The following is a 24,959-nucleotide window of genomic DNA, read 5'->3' as shown; positions in this document are numbered from 1 at the left end:
GAGTTCAGAAGTTCTGCACAGGTAAGGTAAGCAACTCATGAATAACTGATTTCTTATTTTCTAGAAAAAATGAAAAAAAAAAAAAATTGGGATTTAAAAATAATCAAGTTCCAAGATAAAGCATGATTTTGAAATAAAAATTGGGGAAAAAAATGGGAAAGCGAGTCACAGAGAAAATTAAATATGTGAGAAAACTGGAAATTATACTGGAATTTATAGACTCCCAGAGTGGCACCTTGGCTCCAGGCCATTCCACCTGTGATACCTGACAGGGGTGTCCCTCCTGGAGGAGCTCATTGCCTTCTGTAACCTTGGTATCAGTGGAGTAGAATATCCACATACACACACATATCTATATGTATCTCCAGTAAGAGCACATTGCTTCTGTGTAGAGGACAGAGTAACAATCCACAAGGGCACCAAAACTAAACCAGGATGATCTGATGTCCAACTCTAGACGTGATCTTACGCACATCTGGCCTGAGACAGCTTCAGATGTGCTTCTCCTGTTCTTAACACACAAGATCTGTATTTTCCAAAGGGAAGCACCTCATCCCAAGAAACACCCCCAATGAGTTCATACCACAGGCCCATTATTCACGTCAGCCCTTCTCAAGAACCACCATCATGTCAGCAGGAGGTAAACTAACAGCAGAAACACCATAAACCTGCATTCGAACCTCAGCTGGCCCAGCGAAGCCCCACAAAACAAAAAACTACCACGAGCTCACTTCAGCATTGACGTGCAAGATCTCTGGTAATTTCAGAGCCAAAAAAGAGGAGCTACAACATTCGAGATCAATAGAAATTTTTCTGCGTGTCCTGCCAATAGCTTTTCTCTTTAGCCTTAAAAGAACAGAATGATTTCCAATGAGGGGAGACCACTCCAATTGAGGAACATCAGTTTTTAATCTAGTGGAATAAAAGGAGATGAAAGTATTTGGCCTTAAAAAAGAAGAATTAGCCATGGAGAAATTAGCAGCTCTCCATAATTACATTTATGAAATTCCCATTGTAAGTGCTTAGGAAATGGTAAGCTTTACAGAGAAACAGCTGAACTGAATTCCAAAGCTTTCACTCCTTGCTCCCTTTGTGTGTAACGAGCATTGACAGCCTTTTCTGACATGTCCTGAGAAGCCCTTTCACTGGTGCTGTTTTCATGCCTTCAGATTGATTTTTAACTGAAAGTTGATTTCAGCTACACTTTGTTTGGTTATTAGGGACAGAAATTATACAGTATGTCCCAAAAGAGTGAGCGCACTGAAATACTCTAGCTTTGCATTTGTATCAATACATTGGGATTTTCCAAGGAAAAAGTCATTAAAAGTTATTTTAATCTAAGGAACAATAATGATGGATAGAAATCATTAAAAAAAGATTTCTTAAATGGTCAAACTCAGCAAACACTATCACAAGGAAGCCAATAAAAATATCAAATTGAACTCAGAATATCTTACCAAGAATAGAAGTTTACCGGAAAAAATATCCCCATTCTACTGCAGTTACGATGTTAGGAGTAGGCCTGGGAATTACAACGCTACATAACGACTTAGCTGACTCCATGCAAGAGCCTGCATTAGGTGGGCAACGCTGTAGCTCAGGTAACCAGCAGGATTACTGTTTATTTCCCAAAACACACGGGGTCCACACTGCATATTCAGGAATCAAAGGTGCATTGCCAAAGCGTCAGTGCCCAGCCCTCAAGAAAGTCCATTCTAACGAGAACACACGTGCTGTTCCCCACGTATGTTCCTACGTACCTGCTGCCTCTCTCCCTTACTTACAGTCATTTTACACTTGGCAATCTGGAACACAATTAATTGTGAACACAACTCCTGAGATGCCCAGAATAACTTTATTCCCCCCCCAACTTATTTCCTCCCAAGCACATGTGGGAGGGAAGGGTAATTTTTTTAAAGTTAGTGATCAAAAAGATTCAAAAGAAAAAGGGAAAAACAGCTTATAAAATTAACCTACACTTGAAATATTTTACTGGTTCAGGTCCCTGCAAAACTAAGTACTTCCAAATGTTATGGATCTGTCAACTGGATTCAGTTCTAGAGATATTCTGGGGGAGGTGTTGGCTGTCTTCTGACAGCGGGATCAAGACAGCAGAATTTATTTTATAACAGTAGATTGGCCTTTGTAAAATAATGACTCTCAGACACTGATTAAGGTGCATTTCAACTGCTGTTTCCCTTCCTTTAAATTTAATTCTTCTTATGTTGAATAGTTGTAAATTACATTATAAAAGAAAGATTCAAATCTGAACACGCTGTTCGAACGGGAAGAGGAGGACAAACCTTTCTGTGCACATATGGCACAGAGCACGTGAAGGTGCATTAAAATTACATTACTCACTGTAATAAAGGGTCCTTCAGTACATCCGCAAATACAATTTGCTCCCATGATCAAATGACTTTAGGCTGTCAGTGAAGTAGCTTCAGCCAGAGTAAAGGATTGGGGTTTGACAATGGCAAAAGGGCCAAAGTCTGTTTCTAACATAACCTTGGGTGCTCCTGACAGCCACAGCTCGTGGACCCAGACTTTAGCCCCTGAGTTACGGACAACTCCACTTCAGCTGTAACATATGTCTCCTTGGAAGCCAACACCAACACAGAATAACAACTGGTTTCAACCCCAAAAAAATTTTGTTACTAATGTTTTTGCCTGTTTCCTTGTACAATCGTTATACAGCTATTAGCATGAAACACATCATCTTTATTTTCATGTGGCTATTTTCAGAGACAAGGTATTTATGCTTGGTCTGACCCCTCCGTTCAGAACATTATGTCCTTGTGACATGCAGCAATCAAAAAAAAAAAACTGCTAGGAATGCTTTCGCGGTGACTAAAGAGAAAAAACAGCCATACGGAGAAAGAATGAATAAACCAGTTAAATTTGTAGTTCTGTATACCTGAACGCATGGCATCCTTCTGAATGCTCTCATAATCGTGCCAGTCCTTCCTCTTCAGGCCATCAGTCCAGGTGAAGAGCTGCCCATCTCCCAGCCCCAAGGGAAGTGTCTGTGGAAACAGGAAACACACAGAGGGACGGTTTGCGTGGTTACAGAGCAACACTTATTATATGGCTCAGGCAAATAATAACAGTCCTTTTATCCAATACAAATAGTGGCGCTTCATGAAGCTATTTTTCTAAATAGTGGGAGAAAAACATGAATTTTAGCACCTACAAACAGTTAATCAAAGCACGTCCAACAACTCACACTTAATGTTTCTCTCCCCAGCAGTGTCCTGCCCTGACTGCTTGGCACGGAGCTCGGGGAAGTTAAATGGGCCACGAGAAACAAACAGGTTTCTAAAAGGCCTCATCCTTCAACTCACCAAGTACCTTGATTTTTTCCTTAAGGTATCACTAGGACAAAATTGGAATAAGAGTTACTCAGCACACCTCAATGTTCCCCTTTAATTTTGAGGCTTGGTTTGGGGTTTTCTAATAGCTAATGATGAGTTACTGCTCTTCACACAAGGCCAGGCTCACTGCATCAGGGGCACAGAGCAAAGAGCCCTTCCAAATCCTGTAGATCTTTCTTCATGGTAAGGGGAAAACCCACCCCCCCAAAACAAACCCCAACGCCCCCCCCATACAACACCCAGTTGGTAAGTTGACTTCCCCTTTCCAGACTCCAGATCCCTGCATACAGCTAAGAACCACTTTTGGCTTCTACGCAAATTTATCTCTCTAGAGTTTTGTTTTTTTTCCCCCCCCTCATTCTTTCTGGAAATGATGGTATTTTATGAAAAACAGAGCAGAAAAGAAGTACCATTAGAAGTACACAAAATTCAGATCTGTAGGAAGTGGTACAAAGCTGTAAAAGGTTTCAAATGAAGTCGGCCTTTTTCTAAATGCTTAACTTACACAAAATGTGGTGAAAGAAGTGGAGAAAATGTTGATAAGCAAATAAGATGATCTACCATATCTGTTCTGAGGAAAGTGAGGAAGGGACTAACTGCTGCTTAGGAGTAACACGGAAAGTCTACTTCTGTTAATTCTAGGTTTGAACCAGGAGGTTGCCCAGAATGAAGGACACATGTAAGAGTGATGCTCTGAATGCCATGTCTGGAGCATGTACACCCAACCAGCGTTGGGCTCATCATCTCTCACTGATTTGACGCTACTGGCAGCACAGTGGCTCCAAGCGAAGCTGTCCCAGCATTTTCAGCTGGGATTTCTCTTTTTGGGATGGAGAAGCATTTGCCAAGCTCCAAGCTGTGGATCTGGCAGCTCAGCCATCCTTAAATCTGGGGATCAAAGCCTTCAGAGTTGCAGACAGTAAGAGGAACGCCAGGCATGGCTGGCTACCTTCAAGCAAAGGATGCGAGAAATCCTGGCTGACACAGACCCAGGCAGAAAATCTCTGCTTTGGGTGAGCTGATGTTGCTGTGGCTGTTGGATATTCAGGGCAAGGACAGCACTGAGCTCAGCGCTCTCCAGTAAATCCCAGAGTTACTGAGAAAAAGCCATCGCATTCTGCCAGCATGACCTACTTTTTTAGTCTTAGTATTAAAGGTAACTTCTGTTACCTATCACCAAAATGCAATCCAGCCTCTGTTTATTCCTCTATTACAGCTTTGGCAGACATATTCCAATAAGTTCTCCGTCATCATGTTTTAATATAATACAAGTCAGAGGTTCACACCTGGAAGAACTGAGAAGAACTTAGGATATCCTGATAAAACTATTTCATGTCATCAAAATGCCTAACCTTTCATGTCCTTGAAATGAACTCATTCATTCCAATAATTATTGAGTTCAAATAATGCTAATAATGTTCTATCCAATAATTATTGAGTTCAAATAATGCTAATGTTCTAACAGTGATGTTAAATAGCTTGTTCCCTAAAGTCAGGGGCATAAAGCAGAACACAGGCTGCAACAGTATTAACAAGGATTCTTCAGCCCAAATTCCTAAACCCCCCACTGCGAAGTGCTAACGGGCTCTTTAGAAGTCAGGCCCAGCCAGACTGGCTTCAATTAAACTTCTGTCCCTTGTCACTGTGTGGTGTGAGCCCAAAACCGAAGACTATCAAAACTATCAAAAGCAGGATAAACTTTGGGTTTGCAACCCTTTATTCGTGTGCTGGCTTCTTTCCCTAAAAATAGTGATTTAAATGGCAATTTTGCAGCACACCAAAAGAAAGCCGAGTTATTAGCATTTACAGCTGCTTTCCTGTTGCCTATTTGCATTTTGATGTCAATACTCTTAAAAAATATTAATTACTTGTAGTTACTTTACCTGATAACATTTACAAGTCTAATGTACCAGGGGGCCCTCTTTCAAGCGTAATACAGTGAAACAAATACACTCACTAAAATGAACTTAGCACAAGCATAAATATAAATCCACAGACCACGCGATACGCAAAAAGTTCACTGAAGTCTTGCTGGGGTTCGTATTTTGGCGTGGTTCATAGAACCATAGAATTGTCTAGGTTGCAAGGGACCTTTAAGATCATCAAGTCCAACCATCAACCTAACCCTGACAAAAACAAAAAACCCCATCACTACCCCATGTCTCTAAGCACTAGGTCAGCCCGTCTTTTAAATACCTGCAGGGATGGTGCCCCCAACCCCTTCCCTGGGCAGCCTGTTCCAACGCTGAATAGCCCTTTCCGTGTAAATGAAATTCTGAATATCTTTATATTATTTATATTATTTAAATATTATATTATTAATATATCATTATATTATTAAATATTATTATATTTTCCTAATACTTTCATACTAGGGTTACATTGCCCTAAGAGGAAATAGGAAACAAATTCAAACCCACAGTCTTGGTGTCATCAGAAGTCCCTGTTTAATGACCAAGGGGTTTGGTTGTTTTTGGTTTTTTTTAATAAATCCCATAACTCTCTCCCATCAAAATACACACTGTCGAGAGAAATCAGTACCATGGTGATTTTTCAGGTCTGTGGTCCTTTCAGTGTAGGGGGGAATTAAATCAAAGCCCTCGCAAGCGGGTTCCGAAGGGGGGCTCTCGGGCAGCAGGGTCCCGATGGGGAGCGCTGGCTGTGCCCCTCAGCGGGACGGGGACTCACCAGTTCACCTCTGTGAGCACTGGTGTCACTGCCCAGTGAGCCTGCACCTGGGATTAGCAGGGGATGGAGCGTTTCACAGCCACACTCTCTGCAAAGAGCAAGAGTTCTGCAGTTAAAATTCTATTGCTCTGAAGAAACCAGAACTGCCTTCAGTCCCTCCACTAAATATCGCCCTTGTCAGCTACTGAAGGATATATTTTTTTTCTTTTTTGATGTTGTTGTATTGCTTAACAAGACACAAAAGCACTTGAGAAAACTGGCTCCTCCATTTCACCTCTGCCTAAGGCTAAACAAATCGCATTTTGAAAGAGCTTAAAACAGAGTTTCTGGAAGGTTTTAACACTGCTGAAAGGCGCCACTGTGAAACTCCATCTAAGTGTGCTCACATGCCCCCTTCTTCAATGACAAGGACTGGAAGAACAAGTCCCCATTGCTAGAGCACCTCTAGCTCTAGAAGCAAAGGATGGAAAAGGAAAAAAAAAAAAAAAAAGGAAAAAATGATGTAATAGTCTTGTTCTAGCCTTGTCTCCTCCCTTCATACTCTCTAATTTTCTCAGTTCTCCATCTTTTTGGAGACAGTAATAATTTACACTATTTCACAACAAAGTAGATCAAACTCTGGATCAAACTCTCATTAGTCCAAACTAATGGACTAAACCAAAATAAAATTAAGCATATAGCACAAGTGCAAATGCTAAAGAAGGCAACAAAAGGATTTCTTGATTTTAGGGGCAATGTATGAACAGCTAAAACTAGTTAAACTGATTTAACCAGGCTAAAACTGCTTAAACTCATGCTACAAAATACTTATGACTTCAGCATAAAACTGGGTTTAGACATTTAAACAAATAATCAAATAAGCTTGGGTTCCAGGTATAAAAGAAAAACTCACCAAGGATTATTAATCTGTGGCTGAGAAAATTACTGAGCCATAGATCATGGGAGACAAAGTATTCTGGAGAACAGACGTTTGTTATTTCCACGTTCTGGGTTCCCATGTATGTAAATACAGCCACACTGCAGGACTGAGGTGAAGTCCCAGCTCTATCTGTGACTGCAGGGGCAGCAACACTCTTCGGTATAAATGAAGGGCCAAGAAACGGGAACCGTGGCCAGAAAACCCTGGAGTCCCTCCCCACAGAGACAGTGGGGCTTCGTTCCAGCGCAAACCGAGGGGCGAGAAAGGAGCTGGACCAGGCACCCCCATCCCACCCCGTAGCTCACCCTCACAGAAGCGATGCTGACGTGTGTTCTGTGGAGATGTCTCAGTGCAAAGGAACGAGAAGCAGCACAGCAGACTAGCTGGAAGCACAGCAGCTCTGCCCCCCAGCAGGCTCCCAGCCTGGGAGCTGGGCTCCTCTCGTGTGAGCGCAGCCCTGCTGGAGCAGCACACCGCTCCGGGCTGGAAGAGCCGGGGCTGACGGGCTGTCACAAAAATCCTACAGCAATTTCTCAGCCAGCCCCTGGTCACACGCTGCTTGCAGCTGGGAGCTGTGCCGGTTTTGTGTTGTGGTCCAGAAGGGATTACTCACCTACAGCACCATTACACACAGCATCTGCCTCACTGCTTCATTTTCCCATTAACCCCACACCTTCGGGGATGCAGAGTGACACAGCACTACACGGGCTCACAAGATCCTGCTCCTCGGAGGACACTCAACATCTGCTTCAATTACAGAGAATATGGTAAACCCAAAAAATAGCACAATTATCAAAAAACTCACTCGTAGACTATTAGATCCCTCAGAGGGGGAAAAGAGCTTCTCTGCTGTGACATTTGAAAGCTCAAACTCAGAAACAAGTGCCTTCATTGAATAACTCATTTATTTTTAATTTCACTCTGCGGAGGCAAACAATTAGAGGGGACTCAGGCAAAGGAAGATGATATACCAATGGAAATGCAACTTTCTAAAAAAATAAGAGATAATTACAGATTTACTTTGAGCCGGAGGATTTGCTCACTAGCTGTAGGGTTATTTTACTATACACCAATACACAATCAAATACTGCATTAAAAAACCATCATATGATGATCAGCATAACCGCTTCCTATTGTCTAATGAGTTTTAGGAAATCATCTTACCTAGAACATAAGCACTTGTTCCTGCTCAGGAAAAAATGCACATGGGGAAGAAAAGCGGTGAAGTACTGAGATTAGACACCTTCAGGCATGTTTTGAGAGAAGCATAAAAGAACCCCACTGTTTGATCCCCCTTTGTTCTTGAAATGAAAGATTCTGCATAGTGCTTGTAAGCAGTGTTCTGTAAAACACATCATTTACTACTTTTTTTCCATCCTCCTAACACAGATAACTCTCAAGACTTGGAGCTCTGACCAACTACTCTGACCAAACAAGGCAGCAAGAAAAAAAATATCAGAACCCACTGAACCAATAAATGCACTCTTTTGTCAGAATGAAGTTAGGGATCACCTTTTAAAGGGGTAGTATCACTAGATATACCACCATACGTGTATTTTAAATCCACTGCAATATCACAAGGTGTCCATTTCCAAAATTTCTGCTCTGGTTACAAGCGTAGGAAGACAGGTATTCTCATGAAGCTTCTTTCCCAAGAAGTGGAAGAGTCATCAGAACTACTCATTTTGAAATATTTCCCGTTTTTCAGTTGATGTTATATTTTAGGATGAGACTATGGAAATGAAATATTATCACTACAGCACCAAAATCTGAAATCAAGTGCTCCCCCACTTCCACACCCAGGGAACATCCATTCTGGTCCAGGGACTGGCTGAGGGAATTAGGAATGAAAACCAAAATATTATTTCCCCAAAGGATATGCTCAACATAAGGTAGCCTGTTCTATAGAAAAGGTATAAAATCCAAACATCTCATATCTCTGCTCTTCAGTGCTGAACATTGTCTGTGTGACTCTCCTTTCCTCTAGCTCTTCAGTGTTGAGCAAGAAACAAGAAAGCACTTACATCTGAACTGCCAAGCATAACTGAGATCTGTGTATGAGTACAATCCAGAGCAAACAGGTATTTAATATTCAAATAGGTATTTTATTTAATTTAAATATTTAAATTGATATTAAATTAAATATAAAATAATATTAAAATACATCTAAAAATTAAATTAATCTTAAATTAATAATAAATTAAATGTAAATTTTAAATATTTAAATAGGTAAATAACTAGCAAATACTCCTTAGTGTTTGTCAAGTTCCCAGCACCACCAAATCAAAGTATCACCCCTGGTAATTTATCTCCTCCACCATCTTTACCCCAGGTCCCAAGAGCAGGCACGGCACAGCCTGAAAACATCAGCTGATAGTTTTGAGGGTCCCGGCTCCGTGGTCCTTCTCGGGGATGGCGTCCCTCTGTGTGGAGCGGTGGCTGCAGGGGTGGTGGCCACCCACCTCCCCCACCACCGGCCAGACCTCCAGCCCATCAGAGCCGGGCTCCAGGGCAGTACGAGAGGTGGCCGGGGAGAAGCAGAGACAAGAGAGACAGAGGGACACTGTGTGGACCTCCCCCTGCAACCAAATCACTGCCGTAGAGCTGGCTGCCCCCACCAAGTCCAAAGACACTGAAGATGAAGCAAAGTGTGCTCCATAAAACGTACAGAACCACCATTTGCTATCAACAGAAGCTCATAAGGGCTCTAAAGCTCAGAATCTCTCGAAAAGAGGAAAAAAAATCAGAATACATTCAGATAAATTATTGCATTTTAATCTTATTTTTACTTGATTTTTAAATATTTTAAAATAATTTTTAAAAATACAAATCTGAATTGTTTTCTAAACCCTTGACTTCAAACAATAGAACAGAGAGTTGAGGACATGATGAATTTCTTCATACTCTCGGATTGTGTGTGCCATTTATTTGTTATGCCACAGCAAGTAAGTGTTCATTGCACTGACATTTACATTAGTAAAAATAATTAGCTCAGCACATCAAAAAAAGGGCAGCATTTGATTTAGTCTGAGACATCTGAATGACTCAAGGTTATTTCATTTTTGAAACACTGATACGAGAGTTTCTGTGCTTGTAGTGCCTAGAATATCCTGGACAACCCTGTAGCACCGTGCCATCAATCCCAAATTAAAGCTGTTAATAATGTTATTTAGAAAATGCCAAGCTCCCCAAGCATTTCATTACTGAGACTTTTATAGACAGGTATAAAAGCTGCTATTGCTGCACTACGGTTATATTGTTAAAGTCACAAAACTGCAGGAAAAAAATAAGTTAAAACATGAGTTTTAAAAACGTGACAATTTCCTTTTGACCCAGCGCACGAGCGCTTGAGCAGGGGGTGAGTGAGATCCCTGTGGGGATGCACTGGCACGCTGGGACGTTGTGATTTATCACACCAAATTATGGAGTATTACAGGTGTTTAATAATAGAGACTGGTATGAGAAGACTAAGAGCCGCTTTGGCACAGCCAGTCTCGCAGCCATCACTCAGGGAGCACGAGGCTGCCGTACGCACAGCCAGGCAGGAGGCAGAGCTTTCCACACCTGGATTTTACAAGTTGTGAGGAGAAGGGCTCACGGAGACCATCAGCAGTCTCGCAAGGGATCCCTGCAACTAAAGAACTACAACCTTGGGCAGCTGTACGCGTTCCCAGGTGATGGTGAGAGGAGTCTGAAAGTCATTTACCTTTCACAGAGCAGTTCCCAAGGGATGAGCTGCAGGCTCTGTTGTGCTTCCCCATGCAAAGTCAGGTTACACCTAGGCTACCTTCTTTCCAGCCTGCACTATAACTCTCCCCACTACTAGTAATAAATTGGTGTAAGGTTTTTTGGGGGGTTGGGTTTTTTTGTTTGTTCTCATCATGCTTTCTTAATCTGACTTAGCTCCACCCTTGTTCCACTCTCAATCTCATATTTATTCCCACAACCATTTCACTTCCTTTCTTCTGAGTGTTTTTAAGTCAAGCTGTTCCCACACAAATACATTTTACAGGTAACTCTCTAAAAAATAAAGTAAATTGAGGGAGATTTGACAAAATAACATTGTTTAATGTACTCCTTTCTTGTGAGAAAAGGGTTTTCCATCTCTTACTTTCTACCAACTGAGCGATTACACAAGAATATAATTAATATCCTACCATACTAAAAGAGGATAGATTTTGCTCTCCCGTACCTGAATCCAGTTAATCGCAAGCACAGGTTAATAATACTGAAGAAGTTCTAAAGAATCTTCATCCTAAGATATTATGGCAGCTCCTGTTGCTGCCCTGTCATGCCTGTTTTTGTTGAAACATCAAAAATAAATTCCCTACTACAGAAAACTGTAAGCCCTGTTTTCTTGTGCGATATTCAACAATCACTCACGGAATCATAAAAATATATCTGGAAGGTGCTTTGAGACATAATCTTGTTTCCCCTTCAATCAGAACGGGATATGTCTAAATCGCCTCCCTGAAGTCTCCAGCTAATCTGCCCTCGCAGACCTCAGCAGCAGAGACTGCACCAGCTCTCAAGGCAATCTACTTCAATACTTCATTATTCCTGCAATTAGACGACTTCCCCTTTCATCTAACCTGCATTACTTGCCATAATTTAAGCCTTTTATTTCTTTGTTCTTTTCACCAGGGACAGGAATAACATATTTCCTTTCCAGCAGCTACATTTCACGGACATGGAAATTATTCTCTCCTCTAGACTAAACGCTCTTATTTTTTCAACTTCTTCTCAGCTCTTGCTGCTGACCCCGGGAGTGCGTGAAACTTTGAAGAGAGCAGCATTTCTTTGTGAGTAATTGGCTAAGACTAAGAATAGCGAGTATAAACCGCTTATTAAAAACCCCCAAACAAAGCAACAAGAAACATTAATATTAACTGGACAAAGAACTAAGACGAGTACCCGGAGGTGATAATTTCCTGAAAATAAGAAAGATTAAATTATTTATTGTAACATGCTTTTCCCCTCTCCGAGTGCCAGAAACCAGCCTGGCGTGCCCATGCTGTGCACTCCCACCCCTGTCCCCTCCAACCCAGCCTCACGGCGCTGCACGGAGCAGCAGTGAATTCTCTCCATTAAAGAGGACCAATGACTGAAATGCTGATAGATAATTGAGGCAGTCAAGACAGAATTATGTCACAAACCTGAAGAGATACTAAAGTTCAAGGGGATTCAGCTACTTAAAACTAGCAAACCACTAGCAGTGCTGGCCTGCCAGGTCTCCCAGCTCTCCTGCCCGTGCCTGAGCGAAGGCTGGTTTTTCCCCCAGCAGCAGGAGCATGTTTAAAGAATTCAGACATGCACAGAAACTCTTCCCCAGGTGGGAGAGCAGGAACAGGAGCGGAAGGAGGAAAGACTTATGAGAGGTTTTAATGAACTACTTCAAATTCAAACAATGACCTCATTTTTCTCCTCTGAACCAAAAACTTTGAAATTGGACAAACAGATTATCTTCTCTGTCTAATGCCATTTAAGCTGACCTTTCCATTTGATGCCAATAGTTTTCAATTACAGAACCAATCACAGTGTATTTCACTAAACAGGGTACTGTGATTAATTAAATCTAATTTTATCAACAGCCAGAATGTGAATAGCATATTAAAGTACGGTGAAAGAACAGCTTTGATTGATACACTGAGTTTTCATTTCTAATGCCTCGTCTCCCACTCCTTCGGCACGGAAGGGCAGGTTTCACATCGCTGAACAGGGTAAGCTACTGGAACTCAAACGCAGCTCCAAAGATCTGACCTTCAGCTCTTTGCAGACGTTTTTTCCCCTGTCGTATATAAACACCAAATTGATGGGTCTGGAGCTATATGCTATGTGGGAAGTTTTTAAACATAAAATCCTTACTTAAAAAAAGAGAAGACTGACATTAAAAATAACTATCACAGCTCTTTTGGCAGAACCAGCTATATCCACCTTTGCTACAGACTGCTTTTATAGATTTTGAAAAGGTCTTCTTTAAAATGCAAGATAGTAATTCTTGTCCATGTGGATTCATTACTTGAGTTAATTAAAGAAGACCTTTAGTCTTCTAAGAACTAGAACCCATCCCATGTCTAAAGCTAGGTATTTAAATTGGTGTTTACTTATTAGTATGAACAGTCTAATTTCCATATGCGCCCACAGCTCCCACTGGTGTCAGCACTTCAGTTTGGTATCATAGGATCGTTTAGGTTGGAAAAGACCCTTAAGATCATCGAGGCCAACCGTTAACCCAGCACTGCCAAACCCACCACTGACCCCTGTCCCTCAGCACCACGTCTCCCGGCTTTTAAACCCCTCCAGGGATGGTGACTCCACCACTGCCCTGGGCAGCCTCTGCCAAGGCTTGACAGCCCTTTGGGTGAAGAAACTGTTTCCCATATCCATCCTAAACCTCCCCTGGCACAGCCTGAGGCCGTTTCCTCCTGTCCTATTGCTATATCTAAGCATCTTATACTTCAGAGGCTGCTGTGTCACCCTGACGAGTGCATGAGAAGACTGAGCCCAAGAGTCCTGTAAGCTCTGCAGAGCCCTGGGCAGACAGAGCTCGTGCTGCACTGTCCATGGCTCCAGCACGATCTCACTAATGGGCTCCACAGCCCCCTCCTCTGAGGGCAGGTTTTCCAGTACAGCCAGAAGGAGAGCTGTGGCTGATGGCCTCCCACTGGGTCCCAGTTAACCCTGGCCCTGGTGGGGGCTTTCATCCCAGCAGGGTCCCCCCTTCCTGCAGCTGGCGGGACTCTCCTGAGCTCTCCGCTCTGCCTTTGCGAAGCCTCTGTGCTTAAACACTAAAAACTCCCCTTCCCTGGGCTGAACTCGGAGCCCTGATGTTCCCACCAGATCCCATACCCAGCTACGCTTCGATGGCTCGGAGGCAAACTCCGGGGCTCCCTCAAAGGCCAATCCTCTCTACAACCAGCACCATTACTACCATGCAGACACAGAGGAAAAATGATATTATCTCAGCTAGCGCCGTGAAGTAGCTGTTCTTTAAAAACTGACTTTTTACTGATGACTGTTACAATTACAGGGATTAATATTATTAGTCCCCTTTTTCTCTTAGCTGGGTATTTCAACACTCAAAAACCCTGAACTTTAAAATGTCTCGGGTCTGGGGAGGAGTCAAAAAGGAAACACATTAAATTGTCAGTGTAATATATTATATATATTAAAATCCATGGAGACATTAAATTTCACTTTTCATTTATGAACATTAAACATTAATGAGGTCTCAGGTACAAAGACATTAAAGTGAAACATCTGAGAGCTATGACTTGGCTCATATATAAGAAAGAAAGTTCACAAGGGAAGCTAATAAAGGTCACAACCACAGAACTACCATAAAAACAGAACATACAATAGATGAAGAAGAGAGATTCAAGTAAACCCGATTTTAAAAGGGCCATTAAGAAATGCCTATGTGCTTCCACAAGCAGAAATTTCACGTAAAACACAAAGAAATGGAAAGTAATTGAGTACATAGTCCTAGTCAGGTATGAATTCCTAACAAAGTGATGCTCAAACTGGGAACCCACAGCCACTTCTCGGGGACTTCAGAACAACTTGTAGGGGAAGCTGAAAAACCTTGAAATGAAGGACTCGTAAACACAAACAAATTCATAGTAATAGCTGCATCCTGCTGTCCCTTCTTCCTACTACATCTCCAGCTCTGGGGACTGCAATGCCTACAGCTGTAAACATAATAATTCAAAAAACCCAAACACACAGAGATTACACTGAAAAGATAATAAGGTAATATGCACTACTTGCATCTCAGCATAGCCAAAATACAACGAAGAAAAATATTTAAGGACAAACAGGAAAGCAAAAGATCATAGGCCAAGTAAGTGACAGCTCATTTGCTGTACATTTGTACTTTTCTTCCTCTACCACTTTATTCATACTCACAACCCCCCTCCCTACGGGTATAAAACCAGATATTCCATTCCTCAACCCCTGAAGACAAAACCTTCTAGTTACAAAATGAAAGCCAACCTGGGAGAGATTCTATATTTGGAGGCAGAGTTTAGCACACTCGACAAACACAGCAAGGCAAAATTCAATACTAGATGTTCCGTAGGTAAAAAACCTAAGCTGAAAGTCACTGATCTCCCTAAATTTCTATAGGCGCTAGAATTGTGTACCCGGGCTATATTTAAAGATGTAATTCTGTAAAACAGAGTTACTAGCATATGATGGCTAGCACAGCATATTCTTAATGCACATTATCCATTTCACTGGAATTTTTTTTTTTTTCCCACTTCTAAACGTTATATTATCAACCTGGTATACAATGGCTTGGCACACACACCGCACAATGAAATACTAGCAACTCAATAGTGATTTGTAAAATACCTCAGAAATGTATTTAAAGATAGATAGGTATACAGTAAAGTCCTTTCATTATACTACAGCACTACCACCACATTAATATTAACAGTCACCAATACATGTGACGAAGAAAAATATCAATATCTATACCCTTAGATCTTGGCCAAAGCCATTTGAAGCAGCCAGTCACTTACACGAAGCTGATGAGGCCACCACCAACCCTACATGCAGCAAACATCTGACTCTTTCACTCCAACTCATTTTCTGAGCAGCAAAACCTATGCCTGCAGCAGCACCGTGCACAGTCACCTGCAGCCCTGAGCCGGCACAGGTGACGCCTGTTAATCCACTAATTGCAGGTGAATTACCAAATCCCGTCAGGGTGAAGGAGAAGGAATAAACTGAAGTTATGCTCTCAGCTGTGCTCAGCATGAATGATGGAAACAGATGTAAAGGAAAAGGTTTTGTTACCAAAATGAGCAGCCACACCTCGGCATTCATGCTAACTGCAAATCTATTGCCTTCCAGATTTCTCTTTTTTTATGGAATTTCAGAGTGCAAGCAAATCTTAACAAGCTTTCCCTCGGACACTTTTTCAGCAACAGTACCAAGAACAGTTGTAATTAAAGTTTTATTTTAGATCCTTTGCTATGACAGTGTCTAACAGCCCTAGTGATGAATCTTAGGCTTACTGTGCTCAGCAGCAAAACCTAGCTTCTGCCCAAATGTGTTTACAATCTAACCCTAAACAGATGAGCAGAGAAATATAAGCAATCAGACAGTATCATTCGGCAATTCAGAAAATTATACTTTCAGTGCACTGCCAACCTAACTAGTACTAAATTCAAGGTACAGTCATCAAAACAAAGGATTTTTTTTTTTTTTTAATTAAAGAATAGTTACATTATTTCATATAAGCTTGCCTTGTGCTCCTCCCAAGCACGGTCAGGGTTTAGGCTGAGTTCCAGTGACTGATGAGAGTCAGTGTTTCAAGACCTAATGGTAGAGCTGGGGTAATCTCCAAACCTCTTGGGGATTACAATCAAGCAGAGAAGGCTTCATGTTTTATATTAGGAACCACAGGGTGGCACAGTCAAAGCACCAGCCTTCTCTCTGTTTTCTGTCAAATCCAGGGAAAAAGATACAGTAACTGAGATGTTGATACCTGAACAAATACTCAACTCTATGGATGAATAGGAAAGGTCGCATCTCCCTGAAGACACAGAGAAAAAAACCCTAAGTTTTCAATTTCTCTTCAAAACAAGGTATCACACACTACCCTTAAGTCAGAAGTAGCTCTTTAGCTCCCTGATTTTTCTTATAATTGGTCTGGAAATTTTGTAAGATACAATTGTCTTTGTACACACCCTGGTGTATAAAGCACGCCTGTAGGGTTTTACACAGTCAACTAGACCCATGCCTTCCTGCCCCCTAGCACCTCTGTCTGCCTCACACAGGCATGGCACTGCTGACACAAGTGGTGATACCAAATGGCACCATCACTAAAGGTCTCACGTCACTCTGCTCTTCCTGGAGAACATGTCCCCCATACAGCCCTTCGTCAGGCCTATGGTCCACCGATTACCTGCGTCAAGCCCCTACTGCACATGCAAACCCTTCAGAAAGCACACCACTTGGGTATTCCAATGTCTCCCCCTGTGATATGTCCTCACCACTCCTGCGGCACCGCTCCTGTGCCCCGAGTTTGGCTGTCACCCACTGCCCTGCATTCAGTGCCATTGGGTGCTGGGTCAGGACCAGGGCAAGTCAGTACCCGCCATTCATCTATGGTCAGTGTCCATTTGTGTCAGATGCTCTGTACTTGGCACCGTATACAAATGCTTCCAGAACAGCTTCTTTTGGTGTTTCTGCCACCCAATTTCAGTTCAACGTACAATTCTCACTGTGACAGTTCTCCTTAAGCTGACCTGAAGAGGAAAATGACAGCTTCATGAGAAGTTATAACACAATCCTTCTTATACCAGAGGGGTAAAAAAAACCCCTTCAGTTATTTTTAACAGTCTCTTCTGAGACGAAAAATATCATCGTTTCACCTCTAATCTATATCTAATATCAATATCTGCAGCAAGTGAAACTTACGCAATTCATTCAATAAGCAATTCAACTAAAGCAATTCATTCAACTCAAGACTCATTCAATTTCTGCGGCAACTGCTGTAACTTCTTTTTCATCCATTAACGTTTTCTACATCTCTTTAAAGGATGGGATCATCCTCTGAATCAGTGCTTGATTAATCACCAGGTGCCCGTAGCCAATGCATGTGTAGAAAGGGAAAACTCACTGCAGAAAAATCTTCTGGAAAAGTTTCACTTGAATTTGTACTGTTTCTTTTTGACAATGAATTATTACTATCTGAAAAAACTGTGACTCTCCAGTCAGAATTTAGATAACCATAGAATAATCGTTATGGATGCTGTACTCAAATATTTTTCACAAACAACATATCTCAATTACTAAAGTGCAACTTGATAGAAAATATCATAGAATCACAGCATTGCCTGAGTTGGAAGGGACCTTCCAGGTCATCAAGTCCAACCATCAACCTAACACTTACAAAAACCATCACTAAACCATATCACTAAGCAAATAATCACATCGTGGTAATTCTTTTAATGCTTCACAGTTTTTAGAATGAGTGGGTACATTAAGAAACTGTATTTTGTAAAGTACTTTTCATACTGAAACGTCTCATCGGATCACTCTGGGGTCTGGCTGGGGCATGGACCTTCTCTCAGCACCCGCCACTGCCGGGCTGGGCCCATCCCTGGGCTAACTGTGGCCACACAACTTAGTGTTCCTCTCCTTGGGTTTCAACTTAGGGTTTTCTCTCTGGGGAAGTGGGTCTGGAGGCCTGAGCGCCAGCCATCCATCCACTGATACCCAAACCCACACCCACCACCAGCCATGGTCAAGTTGCTCCTTAAACGTCACCTAAAAAATACGTTAAGCCTGGGCTGAGCTAAACCCAGGGAACGACAGATGGAGGCCATTTTCTGTGGCTCCTGGCCCAGAGGCTTCCTCAAGGTGCCTCTGGTGAAGCCATGCAGGCAGCCGACTCATGGACCCGACACGAATCATTTACAAGAAAAACACCATACTGCTAAGGCCATAATGTGCTCGATTAAATTAACGTACCTGAAAACAAATGCCATCAACAGCAGCCTCTCTATGTAGAAAATAGGAGGCTACAGCCAAGCAGTACTATCTGCTGAAAAGACCACGCATCACAGAGTATACTTGCCATAACACATCTCACTCATAAAAAGAGGAACATAAGGTAAAATAAAACCAACAAGGGAAGGGAAAATCATGAAGAAAAATTGTTTGCATTGTATGTAAGTCAAACCAGTACTGAAAAAAGCCTGTCCTCCCTCAAACAGATCTAAAGCAGGGCACTACGTGGAAGCACTGACAACTGCTGCAATTTGTTGCTATCAACAGGGTAATATTCCGACAGGGTGGATTGCAGCCCATTAAGGGTGACAGGCTGTATCTGCACTAATTCATTTAAAAGTGCCTGGGAGTAATTTTGGGCAAGGGAACGTGGCTGTTGATAACTGGGAGCCATGGGAGCCGTCCCTGTCACGCTCCTGTCCCTGGTCCAGGTGTGTTTCTGTGGTTGTGGCATTCCCAGCCCCACTCCCCACCATCCAGGCGTCCCCACTGCGAGACCGGGAGCTGCACGGCACGGGTGCTGGCCCCCCCGGCACAGCTGGACGCCCTTCGTGGCAGAGTTAAAAATCTGGGGTATTCCACAGGAGAAAAGCAGCGCTCGGACAGGGCATCAACGCAACACCACCAAACCCCAGCTGTCACACTGTGCAACCCAGTGCCTCTGGTCTAACAGTTCCACTGAACTCCAGCAAACTCTGTCACACCTGCAAAATATAGTTAACTGAACTCAGGGCAAAAAATTACAAATATGTTAGCTTTAACACGTGTAACTTCACTGAGGCGGGATGCTGGCACTGCCTGCTGCAGAGCTCTGGGCAGCACACAAACACAGCTCCATCACCACCGCTCATTCACAGGGCTCGGGCCATTGGTCGGAACATTTCAGTCCAGGGACAGTAAATACACATAAGAGACACAGCAATAGTATCTAAAATTGTAAAAGAATATAAATTGATCTATAGAACAGTCTTTGCAGACATACAAGTAAAACCTGTCACTACATAGTTTATCACATAGTGATAACTACTGCAGCTTGGACGTTTGTTAAGTGAAAGGAGTGAGAATTATTAAAGAGCCAAAGGTGTTTCCTGTACCTTCCTATTAAACCCTGTTGAGCACCAGCACCACCACGGTCAGATGACAATAGTTTAATCACAAACACAAGCATTGCAGCTGCTCTGCACTCAAGCACATACGCAGGGAGAAGAACACCTCCGTGGTCTGTAACTTATTCCACACGCCACCTCGCTGTTCTCTGCTTCATCCTCGCGGTTCAGTGTAACAGACACACGTCTGTACACATCTGTATCAAAGCGGGACCTTCATTCCACATTAGAGCTGCTGCTGGAGACGTGTGAAGCATGTTTCAGGGAGGCATTTCAGCCGTGAGTATCTGTCACAGGTGAGCTGCCGACGGGGTGCTGGAATGCCTGTCACCTTCTTGTGTGGCTTAAGTGTCACCGTCAGCGACTGTCATCTTCACCCTTTAAAAGCAGGTTTTGCTAAAGAGCGTGGCTGAAGTGAGGTGACATAGGAACGGAAAGAAATTTTATTTAATAAGGTCCATCTCTGGGTTAACCACCATCACCCAAGAGAACCTGTGGACACAAGAAAGGTCCTGCCTGAAAGAGGAGCTGGTCTAAGGAGCGAGGGCAGCCACAGACAGGAGAGCCCCGTGGATTTGGTCACTTTTCTGCACATCCAAAACTTTCATATGCCCCGGGCCCTGGACCTTTCCATGTTGTGCAACGCCCTTGCTCCTTATTTCCCTTGGTATGTTAGCCACAAGGGATTATACTGCATGGTAATAATTGCTTACAGGCATGCCGTTCCGTTGGTGCCTATAGAACTGGTCGTGAGGACAAATGTTCCAGACCCTATGCAGCCTGGCATCCAAAAAAATATCTTCCCAGAAGGAACTACATTAGCCCACGTGAACGAAATAATTCCAGCACGGTGCAGTACCAGTGTGTGGGGAAGACACAGGAGATGCCTGTGTGAGCACCAAACCCTTTCCTACAGGGTGAAAATGCAGGAAAACGCAAATATGCCCAGACTGCAGCCTCAGAGTCCACCATCCTTCATCCCAGGTATCAGGAATGAACATGGAGGGTGCACTGGAGCTTAATTCAAGTGATGTTGAAGAAGCGTTTTTATAAAACACTGTAAAGCACCTTAGAAAGTATCTGTTTTAACTGGGTGGCATGATAGCAGTGTTATCTTTAAAATTACTCTTAGCTTTGTGTCTGCCTGCTTTCCTGCCACTTAGAATTTTCATCAGCTTTTTAAATTTTTCCCATAGATCCAGTTCTTGGGTAACAACACACAATTTTCAAAAATGCTGGCACGCTGCAGAAATCTGTTTGTGTGTTCAGCTACAGTTATTACTCAAGGTAAGTATCATCACAAACCGCCCCAACACACTTCAAGCATCAAAAGACAGGGATTCCAGAGAAAAATGACTATTTGCTGTTAAAGGAGAGGGAGGAAAAGGTCATAATTATGCCAAAATAGGCTTCATCCACAAACTTGCTTGCAAGCAACCTAGCTGACCTAAGCTAATGCAGCAGTTCACAAAGGCCTCTTCAGCTTGCAGAGGTCCGCAGAAGAAACATAAATCTATCTGTACTAAAAAAAGGTGGAAGTTTTATTCCACTGTTAAAAGAACTTCATTTTTTCTCCAAAAGAAAAAAGAAGGTATTTTTCTTAATGCTTTAAATGTGATATAATACTTAACCATCAGAAGATATAGAAGTTTATCTTTAAATTACTTTAGAGTTGTAATAAGAAACCCTAAGTCTTCTCTAGACAGCTGTAGTATTGGAACAGAGCTACTGATGATTCATATACTCTTGGAAGATTTTTCATGTTTCCTTTGTGGCTGCTCCAAACAGCAAATCTCAGCCAAGCCTCACAGCAAACTCTCACAGAGACTGACTTCACCCAAGGGATGAACGTTGTATCTGTGATACCCTCCATACACTGTCCTTACACATTTATTTCTACACCTGTTTTAATCTATATTCGTTTAACAAGCTGAAAAGGATTCTTTTGATCATAACTTTCTGTTGAATCTCATTTCTGCATGGAGAATACTCTGCTTTCTGGGACTGCAAACATTTTAAAAGTCAAATTACAAGGGGGGGAATTTTTTATTTTTAGAACAATTTGTTGATTACTTTTTTTTCAGAACAGACAAATAATTAAAAAGCAAAACTAAAGAAAACTCTGAGCACACACAGAGGTATATATAGCATTTAGGTAGGCACTATTAAAATTCAGGTCCATCCAGAAAGAGACATTCTGGTGGGGCAGAAGAGAGCCTGGCTGCACAGTATTTTGACCTCTATTTTTTGTGACACGCTGGGTATCTATTAAACTCAGATAGAGGCATTCTACAGCGCAGCAGGGTCCCCTCCTCAGGGAAGGTGACTCATCCCGGGGGGAGCCCACGGCACCACAGATCACAGGCACTGCCTCCATCTGTTCCCTGGAGCACCCCGCTTCCTTGGGCAGATGGGCTGAGTGGGACCAAGGCGAGAGCGCTGAATTTCCCCGCTGAACTTGTGGAAATAAAGACAGAGCTTACTTCTAAAGCAAGAGGATGTTTTTTACTGACACCATATGCTGTGCATTGATGTCATGTTGTTACCAAAGCACACCCTTGAAATGTTATTGGTAACTAGTGGTGAAAGGCCCTGTGTATTCTCACAAGTACTGAGGATTCTCCTGCCCGTGAATTTATCAAGCCTGAGCCGACGAGAAGGACCCTTAACCAAGGGAGACTGGTATTGTACCACTCTGGAGGAGGCATATCAAGCGTAAGGACCTCGAGGATGGTGCTAATCTACACGTTTTGAGAAGTTTAGCCAACTTGGCAGGAAAGGGACAATTCTACGCGTCCTAAGGTGAACTACTTTCATTATAACACTAACAATCACACCCATAGCTCAAGAAGACCCTTGCCCAGGTGAAGACTGTTGATAAACGTTTGTCAAGTTATGTCTGACCTTTATTTGTGATAGAGTTACTTGCTGTCATACAGTAAATCATTCAATCTCAGTGATTTTGTTCCAGGGGTACATATTAAATTGTAAACTATCAAAAACCTACACGTGGCCAATGTTTATGGAACTATAAAATACACATTCTACTTCTGCTAGAATGAGTGATTCATCATTGCATTTTTACACAAGAGCTTTCTTGTGTTATTAAAACTGTTATACCTCGTGACAAATACATGAACTTTTAAAGATAATAAAGTGTGAATATTGATGATGAAAATGATTTGTATTTCTGTGACAGCAAGCAATCATAAATATACTCATTTGACTGTAACCCATATTAATTGCACTACCAGTTTGCATTGCACATCCATATTTCATTTCTATGTGCCTTTGTCTAAGCATTCAGGCTAAATAATGTATTCCTTCGTCGTGTCATAGATTTTTAAGTTTAATTTCGTCTAGTGTAAACAGGGCGCAGTGAATGATGACTACAGGTAGGTCTGTAGGAAAATGACTGATGATGCAAGTACTTTTGTACAGTAACTAAATGATTGTCACAAGCACTTTTCCGTGTTGCAGGGAAGAAGAAAGGGACTCGTGCAGCATTCTGTGATTCTCTGGACTCGCTCAGGTCCATCACCCCGGGCTCTGGCAGCGGCCTGGGGACCGACAGCGAGAGCCCACCTCCTGCAGGTCCCCACCATCCCCATCCCCACCCACAGCCCAGTGCCAGGAGCCACCAGCGGAGCCCAGGGGCGGTGGGTGCCCCACAGAGCACGGGGGGGGAAAGGAGGGAAAAGGCTATTCCCTGCACGTGCTGAGAGCACGGCCGAGAAGGGAACATACAGAAATGCTATTTCCAATTGAGACTTCTCTGTCACTCACCAAGAAACTGCTACCCCTGCTCCTGCCATTGTCACCAGGAATATTCCAGCTCACACGGTGTGAAAACGCAGACAACTTTGCGTGCAGACATGGGGATCAGACGCCTGAATATTTATCCTTTGCTTTCCCCCTGTTCATTGCCTGAAACAATGCAAAATAGATTCCAAATTGCTTGAAATGGAAAAAAAATAAAAGTAAATAAAAATGATAATCAACCAAAACCATCTAAGGTCAGAGGTGTCAAAATGAACCATTTTAACCTTTCAGACCCCTGTTCTGCTGCTGTGCAATCCTACTACTGATGCTGGAATCTGACAAATAAAACTAAAATATATTCAATCAAGGGGATTCTAGAGTTGAAGGAGTCATTCAAAGTGTCTTGATTTAATTCATACGATCCCCAGATGAGACGTGGATGTCATGATCCTACCTGAGGTTGACTACATTTCCGTGGGCTTGTACCTAAGAAGGTAAGTGAACCACAGCAGCAGATAACCACGTCTGGCTGATGGACCCCCACCTGACTCAAACAACCTCTCGTGTACTTCAAACCAAAAACTTAGCAGCTCCACACGCCATAACATTTATGTCGTTACGTGCACACACATGAGTAGTAATACCATGGGGGAGCAGGTGCAGCAAGAGCTGCAGGCAGAGGAAATCCCAATAGCGAGCCGGTCACTAGTGCAGGGCAGTAACCTTGGGGTGTTTGCTAAGTGCCACTGACAGAGAACTGCAGAATTTCACGGGAGGAGATAAATGGCACCTGAGGGTGTTTTGGCTGAGGTCTCTGGGTCACAGTGAGCGCACCGACCCCTCAGTGCTGCCGGGAGTGAAGCAGACGATACCGAGCACAGCCCTGATCCCCCAACCCCATCCCGGGCCTGGCACTCAGCAGCTGGACCGCAGGAGGGGCACCCTCCCCAGAACGAGCTCAGATGGGCAAGCTTATCCCATGGTCTTCAAGCCATCAAGATACACCACTTTCTGTACCAGAATTGTGCAGAGGCCTTCTTTGGGTCTCTGACAGCACCACTGCACTCTCCTGAGAACGTGCCCCTGCCCTCAGCTGTCACAGCCCTGAAGGAGCCACGGCTTCCCACCCCACACAGATTTTATAACATGAAAAGAAATGACGCCTTTCCCCAAGTACCTCTACCTTTTGAACCTCAGAGCCTTTCGATTCAAAAATTTCAGTTGTTTAGCCTCAAGGCATTTTTCTTATGATAATCAGGATGTTTTTCACATTTCTACCTAAAAACTTCAAGTTAAAAATTCAGGCTGGTCTCAAAAGCTACATTTGCTGGAATGAAAACAGTGAAAAGTGCCAACTGCAGTGCTTCAGGTCCTCTGTATCAGGAAAGAATGCCCCACGTTCTCATTAGCAGTTCATTAGAGATTCTGTCATTAGGTACCTTCCCTGGTACTTCCAGCCCTGCCCAGCACAGTGGGTAAGACACTGGTTTAAACTCTTAATTCCTGTTAACATTAGCACACAAGTTCTTCTTCTTCAGTATAGCAAACTGAGGGGGGGGGGGGGGGAAAAGCGTGAAAATTTTA

At 42.8% G+C, this 24,959-nt stretch overlaps 1 protein-coding gene across 1 annotated transcript in view; it reads right to left on the bottom strand.

Annotated features, from left to right (window-relative positions):
• The window catches only part of GALNTL6 (polypeptide N-acetylgalactosaminyltransferase-like 6), a 327,656-nt gene that overhangs the window by 205,091 nt on the left and 97,606 nt on the right, over positions 1-24,959 (bottom strand). The window contains exon 2 of the mRNA XM_014948400.1: positions 2,918-3,026. Within this exon, the coding sequence (XP_014803886.1) occupies positions 2,918-3,026 (109 nt within the window). The remainder of the gene's footprint in view (positions 1-2,917; positions 3,027-24,959) is intronic.

Source organism: Calidris pugnax, unplaced genomic scaffold, assembly GCF_001431845.1.
Source record: "Calidris pugnax isolate Ruff unplaced genomic scaffold, ASM143184v1 scaffold172, whole genome shotgun sequence".
Taxonomy (NCBI): Eukaryota; Metazoa; Chordata; class Aves; order Charadriiformes; family Scolopacidae; genus Calidris; species Calidris pugnax.
The sequence above is the reverse complement of the archived record's forward strand: the minus strand, read 5'-3'. Positions and strand labels throughout refer to the sequence as shown.